This window comes from Malaclemys terrapin, chromosome 16 (assembly GCF_027887155.1).
Source record: "Malaclemys terrapin pileata isolate rMalTer1 chromosome 16, rMalTer1.hap1, whole genome shotgun sequence".
In the NCBI taxonomy this organism is placed as follows: Eukaryota; Metazoa; Chordata; order Testudines; family Emydidae; genus Malaclemys; species Malaclemys terrapin.
In genome coordinates, this window is record NC_071520.1 from 14,148,884 (window position 1) to 14,159,114 (window position 10,231).

The 10,231-nt window shown below is 52.2% G+C and overlaps 3 gene segments (V, D, J or C); all 3 read left to right on the plus strand.

Moving 5' to 3' along the window:
• Positions 1-1,521: 1,521 nt before the first annotated feature.
• LOC128824841 (immunoglobulin lambda variable 8-61-like) lies at positions 1,522-3,328 on the plus strand. The segment is given in 3 exon segments: positions 1,522-1,567; positions 1,683-1,997; positions 3,237-3,328. Coding segments are annotated over 3 exon segments (453 nt in total).
• Positions 3,329-3,942: 614 nt separating this feature from the next.
• Positions 3,943-5,225, plus strand: LOC128824842 (immunoglobulin lambda variable 9-49-like). The segment is given in 3 exon segments: positions 3,943-3,988; positions 4,138-4,425; positions 5,155-5,225. Coding segments are annotated over 3 exon segments (405 nt in total).
• A 1,220-nt stretch (positions 5,226-6,445) lies between these two features.
• Positions 6,446-6,977, plus strand: LOC128824843 (immunoglobulin lambda variable 9-49-like). The segment is given in 2 exon segments: positions 6,446-6,517; positions 6,667-6,977. Coding segments are annotated over 2 exon segments (357 nt in total).
• Positions 6,978-10,231: the final 3,254 nt, after the last annotated feature.

The following is a 10,231-nucleotide window of genomic DNA, read 5'->3' on the forward strand; positions in this document are numbered from 1 at the left end:
GACACAGGGGTCCGAAGCACCCAAATGTACTGATTTACTTTGTAGATTCATGAACCATTTCTCAGCGTAATTGCTGGGTATGAATTTGCAAAGTGTTTTCTTAATTACATTTCAATTAATTGATATTAAATTTAATGCTGAACATCTCTGCAAAATGTTGCACAGCAATGTCCATCAGAGATGGCTGCATCACTGTGATTATTACGTATGTGTATTTCTGTAGCCCCTGGGAGGACAGGTCATGGCCCAGGTCCCCGTTGTGCTGAGCTCTGTACAAACACAGAACACAGAGACGGTCCTGGCTAAGAAGCGAACAATCTCAGTATGAGACAAGAGACAACAGGGGGCGACATACTGGCCTGAGACAATCCTGGCAGCGGGATGGGGAGGGTCTCAGCACACCCATGGCCTCACTGCTGTCAGTTTGTTTCTTGGCATCACGGCAAAGGGGAGCTGGAAGGAGGGTGGCAGGAGGGGAATGAGTTAGTTCTGGGGGTGTTCCCAGGGTGCGTGTCCACGCGTGAGGGGCAGCATGGGGGACGCTGGCCTGGCTGCACTGCAGTGGTGGCGGCAGTGACCCCTCTCCATGTGCATGTGATAGAAAATATCTGTGTGCCCAGCGATGCAAAGCTCATCCACTGCTCTCTACACGTCAGACGTGCTGCGCTAACGTTACGCTAACGACTCCTCCCAGCAGCTCCGTAACGGCCGTTCACAGAGTAAAGGCCAAATTCAGATCTGAGCACCCCTAGCTGTACCCACACGCAACTGACATCCCCTTCTGCCCACGTAAAGGGATTTAGACGCACAAAAATGTCACTCGACACCTTTAAAAATCTACCCCTTAGTCTTTTGGCTCAAGATATTGAGGTTCCTGCTTTAGTTCTAGAGTTTTCCTGGTCAGTCCTTGGTGATAAACTAGATGACAATCATTACAGCGTGTTTGGCACCATGTAACATTTATATGTTTGCTTCCATGCAGATAGGCTGTAGGCAGCAGCTGTAGCTAAGAAATTATTTGGTCTGAGAGACTAAATAGTGACCAGATTTATTCTCCTACATGCGCAGTTTGTAAACGTGTGATTCCCCATCACTAACAATAAACCTTTTCCTAGATCTAGCTCCCTGCACAGGCAGTTAGACACAACTTGGCAGTCTAGCAGCATCTGGTTGTTCAAAATATTATTCAAGAAGTAAGTTAAAGTAAAGCCCCTTGTATAAAATCAATAACAGCAAAACCCTGTTTCAATTTGAACTTGAAATAATACGTGAAAATGTACAATTTTATGAGTGACTTTTTTAAGAAAAAAATTTATTTAAAATAAATTTGAGGTTAAATTTGAAACGTGTCTGTGTTCTTGTTAAAATCAGGATTTATATTTTCAAAGACCTACAGCCAATGAACAGAGAATGGATTTGCATGAAGGGGCCGTTCTCCAGCGCTGGGGGTTTAAGAGAGAATCGGAGGGTCCCAGCCACAGACCCGTTTGCCTCAGGACGCCGAGCTCGTCTGGATCCACCATGGCCTGGGCCCCTCTGCTCCTCACGCTGCTCACGTACTGCTCAGGTGAGGGAATTGTTTGCTTTAGTGACAAAAACATTAAGGAGACTTGCAGGTGAGGAGGTTTGTCTGTGAGGATCCAGAGTCCTGGTGCTGAGTGTGTTTGTAATGTTGATTTCAGGGGTCAGTTCGCAGCCCGTGGTGACTCAGGAGCCCTCGATGTCGGTGACCCCAGGAGGGGCTGTCACTCTGTCCTGCAGCCTGAGCACTGGAGCCGTCACCACCAGCAACTATCCAGCCTGGCACCAGCACAAACCTGGCACTGCTCCTCGGCAGCTTATATGCAACACCAATACCAGACCCTCCGGGATCCCTGCCCGGTTCTCTGGGTCCATATCCGGTAACAACGCTGCCCTGACCATCACCGGTGTCCAGGCAGAGGATGAGGCTGACTATTACTGTGTTGTGTATACCGGCAGTAGTAGTTGGACTCACAGTGATCCAGCCAGATGGGGAACTGAGACAAAAACCTTCCCTGTCTTCCCCCGTCATCTCCTCCAGCCTGGGCTCTGCACTGGCTGCACAGTTTGGTTTCCACCTGCAGTAGATGAGACACTGATTGCTCCTTCTAAGGAATTTCAGCCGTTTGCTGTCAGCAGGGGGCGCTGCTCCACCCATTCCCCATTCACTCTGTCTGGGGGAGATGGCAGCTGCTCAGTCTCTACAAGGAGCATCTTTTCCAGCCTTTCATATCTCTGTGTTACAGACCTACCGCTACCTAGTTCCCACTGGGACCAGATGGCCACATGCTCCTTGGGTAAAGAGACACGTCTCCTCTAACATAGTTCCCACGAGCTTAACAACACCCTGAATGGCCTGGAAGTTAGAGGTAATGTAGGAAAGATCTATCAGATCCCTTAGTCTATTACAGTTGCCGGGGTTGCATGAAGTGTCCAGGTACAGGGTGTATCAGATAATAGATGATATCAAAATCCCTCCTCCCGAGAACCTCCTCCCTGCCCCCATCCCAGTTGCTTTGCAGCTTCCCTGGTCCCCTCCAGAAGTTCATTAGTGCCTCCATGGCCCCTGCTCCTCCATGGCCCCTGCAGCCCAGCAAGCCACTGGCCCATGGCCATGTCTAGTTCCCCGTGGGCCAGTCTCGGTGCTCAGGTACCGCAGTGATGGTTGCGGCATAAGAACCTCAATAGAAAAGTTCATCTGCTGGCTGCAGAGTCAGTGTCCCGCTGCAGGGAAGGCCGGGGCTGTCCTAGCCAAAGCAGGAGTGTTTGTGGCTGTGTCCCAAAGCTCCCCCTCCTCACTGACCCCCGTCCTCTAGAGCCTGGCCTGACACTAGCACCTTCCATAACCCCCCAGCAGTGCCCTGCCCCCTGCTCTGAGCAGGGTTAGGTGACATGGGGGTAAAACACTGTCCACACTAGGGCCACCATTACTGCTAGCACCAGTGGGGTGTAACGGCAGGAGATTTCCCGAGGAACATTAGTGTAGACACAGGGAACGAGTTCTCCTCTCATTTCTCTCTGCTCCCTCAGCGATGTCTCCTCCACCCCCCCCCCCCAACTACCCCGTGGGACTCCACAGGGCTCTGGCCTCGTCCCTGCCTCTTCCCCCCGACCCCATTCCCTGGGTGTGCGACCCGCCCCCATTGCTTCACACGTCATTTCCGTGCTCGGGACTCACAAATTTCCCTCCCCACGTGTGACTCGTCCCCCTCCAGCCAGCACCATGCACGTGCCTGTCTCTGACTCTTGGCTCGGGCGGCTCATTGCCAGCTCCAGCTACACACAGCCAAGCCCAAACTTCTCATAGTAACTCCTCAGCCCCCTCCACTTCCTGCCTTCTCCAATGCCAGCGACGATGTGGGGATCATCTCGGACTCCTGCCTCCCCACCACCACCTCCTGCTCCTCTGCTCATTCAGCCTCATCAAATCTCGCCACCTCTTCCTCCATAGCACATAGATAATCAGCCGCTTCCTGCCTGTCCTGGAGCAACCTGCAGGGAAGCTGGAACGGGGAGCTCAGGCTGCAGGAGGAAGAGTTTGGAGGAGGCACCGGGAGGCCAGTCTGTGGGCATATGACTGGAATGTCAGCAGCAGCTGCAGTGTCTCTGTCACTAGTTCCCCGAGGGCTCTTGAAAATAATCCAGGAGTTGTCAGGAGCAGAGTGACATCTGCCCCCGCCCGAGGAGCTGGGCTGTTTATGGAACAGGAACAGGATCATTTTTATATCCTGGCCCAGACAGAGCCCTGTGACCTGCCCCTGTCAGGGGAGGCTGGACATTGGGCAGGTGCCCAGAGCAGCAGCCAGGGAGCAGATTTGCATGAAGGGGCCGTTCTCCAGCTCTGGGGGTTTAAGAGAGAATCGGAGGGTCCCAGCCACAGACCCGTTTGCCTCATAAGCCGAGCTCGTCTGGATTCCCACCATGGTCTGGGCCCCTCTGCTCCTCACACTGCTCACGTACTGCTCAGGTACTATAAGGGGAGGGTTTAACACACACGGTGCTTTAGGAAGTTCTTTTTTTCTGTTTCCCTCCCTCATTACCAGTTCCTTGCTCCTCAGTTCTGTTTGTGTATTTAACTCAAATATGATAATCAGTTAATTCCTGTCCTTGTCCCAGGGGCCAGCTCGCAGCCCACGCTGACCCAGCCGCCTGCAGACTCAGTGTCCTTGGGAAACACCGTGAAACTCTCCTGCACTCTGAGCAGTGAGCACAGCAGCTACAACGTTGGATGGTACCAACAAAGAGATGGGCAGGCCCCTCGGTTCCTTTGGTCCGGCTCTAGCACCAAAGGAGACGGGGTCCCAGATCGATTCACTGTTCCCAGCTCTGGGGCCGTTCCCTATTTAACCATCACCAACATCCAGCCAGAGGATGAGGCCACTTACTCCTGTGGTGTGCCTGAGGGTACTGATGTGTCCCAATGATACATTCAGATGGGGAACTAAGCCCAAAACCTCCCTTTCCCCGGACTCGTGGTCTGCAGATCATGACAAGCTGAAAGCTGTAGTAAGGAAATCGTGCATTGTGCAAAGCCCCAGCTAGTGATCAGAAAACAATCAGGGACTTGCCAAAATCCATGTTAGGTGTAAAATACAGGCTGAATTAGCACATAGCAACAGCTCACAGGCTTCCGAGGGGGTCTGTGAATTGGGGAAGGAAGGAACTTCATGAAGACCAGTTTGGATGTAACAATCACTTGAACAGTCCCCACAATGATCCTGTCATACAAGAGGCTGAGAGAGTTTCCCTTCAGTATCATGCAGGAAATTAGAAAAGGGGTCTGTGAATTGGCTAGGAGGCTCTATGTCCATGAAGACATTTCTCCCTCGGGCAGTTTGTTGTAACAGAACTGCATGGACTGACCCCTTTCTATTCCTCACAGAAAACACACCAGCTGTTCACTGGATCACTAGCTGTCCTCTGTGCTGCCCAAGTCCCCGCACTGCTCACAGGACAGTATGGGCTGCCATAGACCAGGACACGTATCTCCCATCTACCCAAACCCCAGGGAACTGCGGCAGTCGAACCCTGTGATGTTAGGCCCCAGGACGATTTGCTAGGAGCGCACGGAGTAGAGACGATGCTGCTAGGTTTGTTGTGGGCGTTATATGGGGCCGTCTTGCTCCCACCCAGAGAGGATTTCTAGACTCTCTAAAATGAATGTCATGATGGAGAATGACCCTGATTCTCAGAAGCGACAGTGATGGAATTGAACCTCCCTTTTTGCACACGTCCATGTGCAGCTCACCATGGATCACCTAAGCACACATGATTTGTATTGACAGGCCTATTCCCCTGAGTAACAGCTGGAAGCTGGGGGTCGTTGCAGTAATTTTATTTCATCCACAAGCCCCTGGGCTCCTGGAGATGAAGCAGCTAATGACATGGATGGCTCCTAGCCCGTCAGCTCTTTGGGGCAGGGTCTGTCGGTTGCTCTGTGTGTAATAAGAACTAACTAATGATGAATAACGATGCTGGCACTTTGCGGGCTGGCCTGCCCATTGCCCTTTATGACATCGTGCCCGGTGATGCTGGCCATGGGGCCTTTGGCAGAGTCCTCTGCACACGCTGACCCAGTCCAGCCTCTGTGCTGGCCTCTGAGAGCCACGTGGTCAACAGGGATTCACGGAGCCCTATCGTTAGGAAATCCCTTCTCCTCTCCTTGGCCGCACTTGTGTCTCAGCTTCAGCTGGTTGCGTTTTTTGGGCTTGGAGCCTGATCAAAGGCAGATTAAATAATCCTCCCTGAAAATGCAAACCATGGGCCCGATCCTGCACAACGGCAGCCGGTGGGAGATTTGCCGTTGAATTCACCGGGAGAAGAGTTGGGCTCAGTTCCTTTTGTTTTATGCTCCGGCCTGGCCATAAAGACTGTCCTCTGAACTCCCTGCGGTGATCACGATGTGGAGTGTGACTGATCATTGCTAGCAGAGAAGCAAAGTGTGCTCTGTGCACAATTTCACTGTGAGGCAGGAGGCGGTTTATAGGGGACTAGGGTGACCAGATGTCTCGATTTTATAGGGAAAGTCCTGATTTTTGGAGCTTTTTCTTACATAAGCATCTATTACCCCCCACCCCCGTCCCAATTTTTCAGATTTGTTGTCTGGTCACCCTATAGGGGACAAGTTGGGGACTGGGGTGGAATTTACCATTGGAGCTGGCCAAGCGATGTCACAGGGGAACAGTAATTCTCTATCTTATGAAGGCCCCTATACGTCTCTCATCCCTGTCAGATCTGAGCACCCCTGGCTCCCAGCGCCACGTGAGCTCCCCTTTAACAGCCTCTTGCTCCTCTCAGTAGGAGGGAGGTGCTGGCAGCAGCAGCCAGTGAGCAGGGAGCTGATTTGCATGAAGGGGCCGTTCTCCAGCGCTGGGGGTTTAAGAGAGAATCGGAGGGTCCCAGCCACAGACCCGTTTGCCTCAGGGAGCCGAGCGCGTCTGGATTCCCACCATGGTCTGGGCCCCTCTGCTCCTCACGCTGCTCACGTACTGCTCAGGTGAGAGAGGGGGAGGGTTTAACACACGCGGTGCTTTAGGAAGCTCTTTTTTTGTGTTTCCCTCATTCATTACCACTTCCTTGCTCCTGGATTCTGTTTCTGTATTTAACTCAAATATGATAATCAATCAATTCCTGTCCTTGTTCCAGGGGCCAGCTCGCAGCCCACGCTGACCCAGCCGCCTGCAGACTCGGTGTCCTTGGGAAACACCGTGAAACTCTCCTGCACTCTGAGCAGTCAGCACAGCAGCTACAACGTTGGATGGTACCAACAAAGAGATGGGCAGGCCCCTCGGTTCCTTTGGTACGGCTCTAGCACCAAAGGAGACGGAGTCCCAGATCGATTCACTGTTTCTAGTTCCGGCGCCATTCGGTATTTAACCATCACCAACATCCAGCCAGAGGATGAGGCCACTTATTACTGTGGTGCAGATTATAGCATTGGTAGCAGCTATGGGTAACTCACTGTGACACAATCAGATGGGGAACTGAGACAAAAACCGCCCCTCACCAGGCTGTGCACAACTGGGTCCCACACTCTAAGCAGAGCTTTGCATTTTACTTTCAACAAATCAGCTGATGATTGGGCACTGAGAACTCCAGCCTCCCACAGTCTGAGAGGGAATGTCTCCTCCTGTCCCTCTTCACAGCCTTTGCAGAGGGACAAAGCAGCTTTTACGTGTTGGTTCCTTACTTGGCCTCTGCAGGCTGCACAGACAGCCCTTCCCCCCTCTCAGCCCCCCAGAGCTCTCCTCCCAGCGTCTGAACAGTCAGGAACAGTTCTGCCCCCTCAGTGATAAATAACAAGTAAAGGGCTCAGGGTTACAAGTAACGTGAATCCATCTCAGCTGAAGGAACACTATCCACTAGTGTATTCAACCATATACGTGACAAAACCTTCTCCGCTCTGATTCCCTGCGATGGGCTTTCCCTTCCACACGCAGTGTTGGATCTCCCTGTAAACACAGAGCTGGGTCCCAGAGACCAAGTAATGACCAGGATAAATCACAGCAGAGGTTACTGCTTGTACTGATAGTCGTTTCTAAGCCAGAACTGTTCTTCCACCCACCACTATCGGTGTCCCAAGGTCTCTCTTCAGAGTTTAGTACCAGGGAAAGCTCAGTAGGTTTGGAAATAAATGAACATAGTTTATCACCTCTTTTTACCAGTCCCCTCTCCCAGTGTTGTGACAGTTGATACTATCACTAGTAAAGTGGGTATCACTGTTGTTCTCATTTTGGCCTTTAGATGGCGATGTCTGCCCATTGCACTGTGCGTAGCTGGTGTTGAAGAGTGAATTTCCCAGGGCGTGATGGAATTGGATGTACACTGGGTGAGTCTGTCACCCTGCACTTCTGCTATGAAGGGAAGCAGGAGAACGTGCAGAGGGGGAAGTTTTGTCCTGCACACATGGCAGGTTTGACCATGAAGGTATTCGCTCTGCTTGTCATGCACAGAGAGCAAATGCACATGCACATCCTACCGTGCCCAGCAGTGTAGTTTGTGTAAGTCTGTTAGTGAGATCACTGGCAATTGTCTTCTCCAGGCACCTGATGGGACAGGGGTATTTAGCCAGCACAGAGAATCCAGGTGAAATCCCTTAATGAAAAATTATTCTACTCCACCCTCGGACCACAGAGAATTAAGCCCCCCCTTTTCTCCAGTTTAAATGGGCGACATATTTCTCAGCTCCACTTACTTGAAAGGTATTTCCCAGGTTTGTTCTATCACTATCACCTGTCCCTCGCTCTGTCCCCTGGGTTTGGCTGGGATGTGTCTGCTCTCTGGGCATTGCCTGGGACGGAGCTTTGACTACAGAATTTGGTCCTGCCAGGAATACGTCTGAGCCTGGCCACTTAGGCCCCGATCCTGCTGGGGGCTGAGCAGCTCCTGGGAGGTGCACAGCACTCCCAGCTCCCACTGGGCACTGGGAGCGGAGAGTGCTCTGCACCTGGTAGAACTGGGCCAGGCCAGAGCACATCACATCATCATCCCTGCTGGGACGTGTGCTTGTCGCCGACACTCCTGCACGCTGCAGTTGTCCATGACTCAGTGTGTGCATACGAATGATGAGACGGGGGCCTGGCTGTCCATCTCCTTCCATAGCAGGGGTGTGTGTGTGCAGTGTTGGGAATTACAGCTGCAAAGCAGGTGCACAAATGCAAGGACAAAAATGCAGGCGGAGTTCAGGTCCCAGCTTTTGGAAAGTCAGGTCCCAGGTGTATGGGCTGTTCCTCATTCCTAGTGTGCTCAGGGGAACTGGGTCAGGTGCTGAGAAGGGTCATGAGGAAAATGGGGTGAAGCTGCTGTTTGGTGTCATGCCAACCTGTGTAAAAGGCCCCCAGTCACACAGTGGGGGGGATTATTAATACATGGCATCATAATAATTATAACGGAAACCCAGGATGTCTCCTGCTCAGCTCCAGGGGATTCTCTCCAGACCCAGGAGTTCCCCGCATGTATTGAGCATCTGTTTGTGTGAGGGGAAAGAGACACTCCAGGGCTCCAGCTGCATTCCTCTGTCAGGGCAATCGGTCACCATCCTGCACTGAAACAACTGCCAACTAGGCCAAATCCTTCTCTTAGGGGACTTCATTGGGGCTCTGTGCAGGGTAGCTGGTCCCTGTGGGTAGATTCAGCCCATGACCCTGGATCAGAGCAGGTGGGGCTAATCCAGCCAATTAGACGGCTGGGTTACAGCTGGGTCTATAAAGGGCTAACAATGGGTAATGAGCTGAGACAGGCTGGACTTCGGGGGAGGGAAAGTCACTCTGCAGTAGAGCTAGTGGTGTGCCCCGGAACTGGGGGCCTGGGCTCAGAGAAGCAGCTCTGGGGTGGCTGCTCATGGAAGGGGGCAGAGCTGACTGAAATGAGGAAGTTGCTAGGAACAGGTAGAGCCAGAAACCCTGGTGGGGTGGCCGTGAAGCTAGGGAATGAGTTAAAAGACTGTTTTTCTGTTTGTTTGCTAACTTCTGCTAAGGAAAATAATCCTCCTTGCCAAGGGCTGGGTGTGGCAGCGCCTGCTTTGGAGTGTGGGAAGTAGCCTGGCCTGATGACAGGTTCCCTGGGGGTAAAGGAGAGAATTGTGTCCCTGGGGCTCCTGTATTTGACAGGGATTCTAAAGAAGGAGCAAATGAAAGTTTCCCAAGAACGTCCCTGGGAGCCCAGGCGCTAGGTGGTGCCTCAGCACTAGAGTGTGGAATTCCTGCTGCACTTTTCTTTGCCAGGGCTGGAGTCTGACGAATAGCTTCTACAGCAAGACAAGCAGAAGTTGAAATACCCCCACTGTGCATGGCTAGTCTGGAAGGGGGAGAAGATGTTTGACAGCATGAGATGGGGCTTTTTCTGAGCTAGTCGAAGAGCTCTTTTCAGTTTCGTAGAATAAAAATTTGTTTATTGAGTTCTCACCGCGATATAACACCAGAGTAACTTTTCTTTCTCGCACTCACTAACCCTGTGTAACAGGCCGCTGGGGACGCCCAGAACTGTGAGTCACTGTGTTAGCCAAGAGCGAGCTGTGCTGAAGACTAGACTGTGCATCAGATCCCTCCCACCCCAGTCTGTCTTCCTCACCAGCAAACTCCTCACGGCTCTCCCAGCCCAAACCTCGCCCAGCAGGTAACGCTCAGCCAGTGAACGGCCGCCTGGAGCACCTCCGAGATCTTTCTCTGCAATGCAGAGCTCCTGCCACTGTACGTTCACAGAAGATATTAAG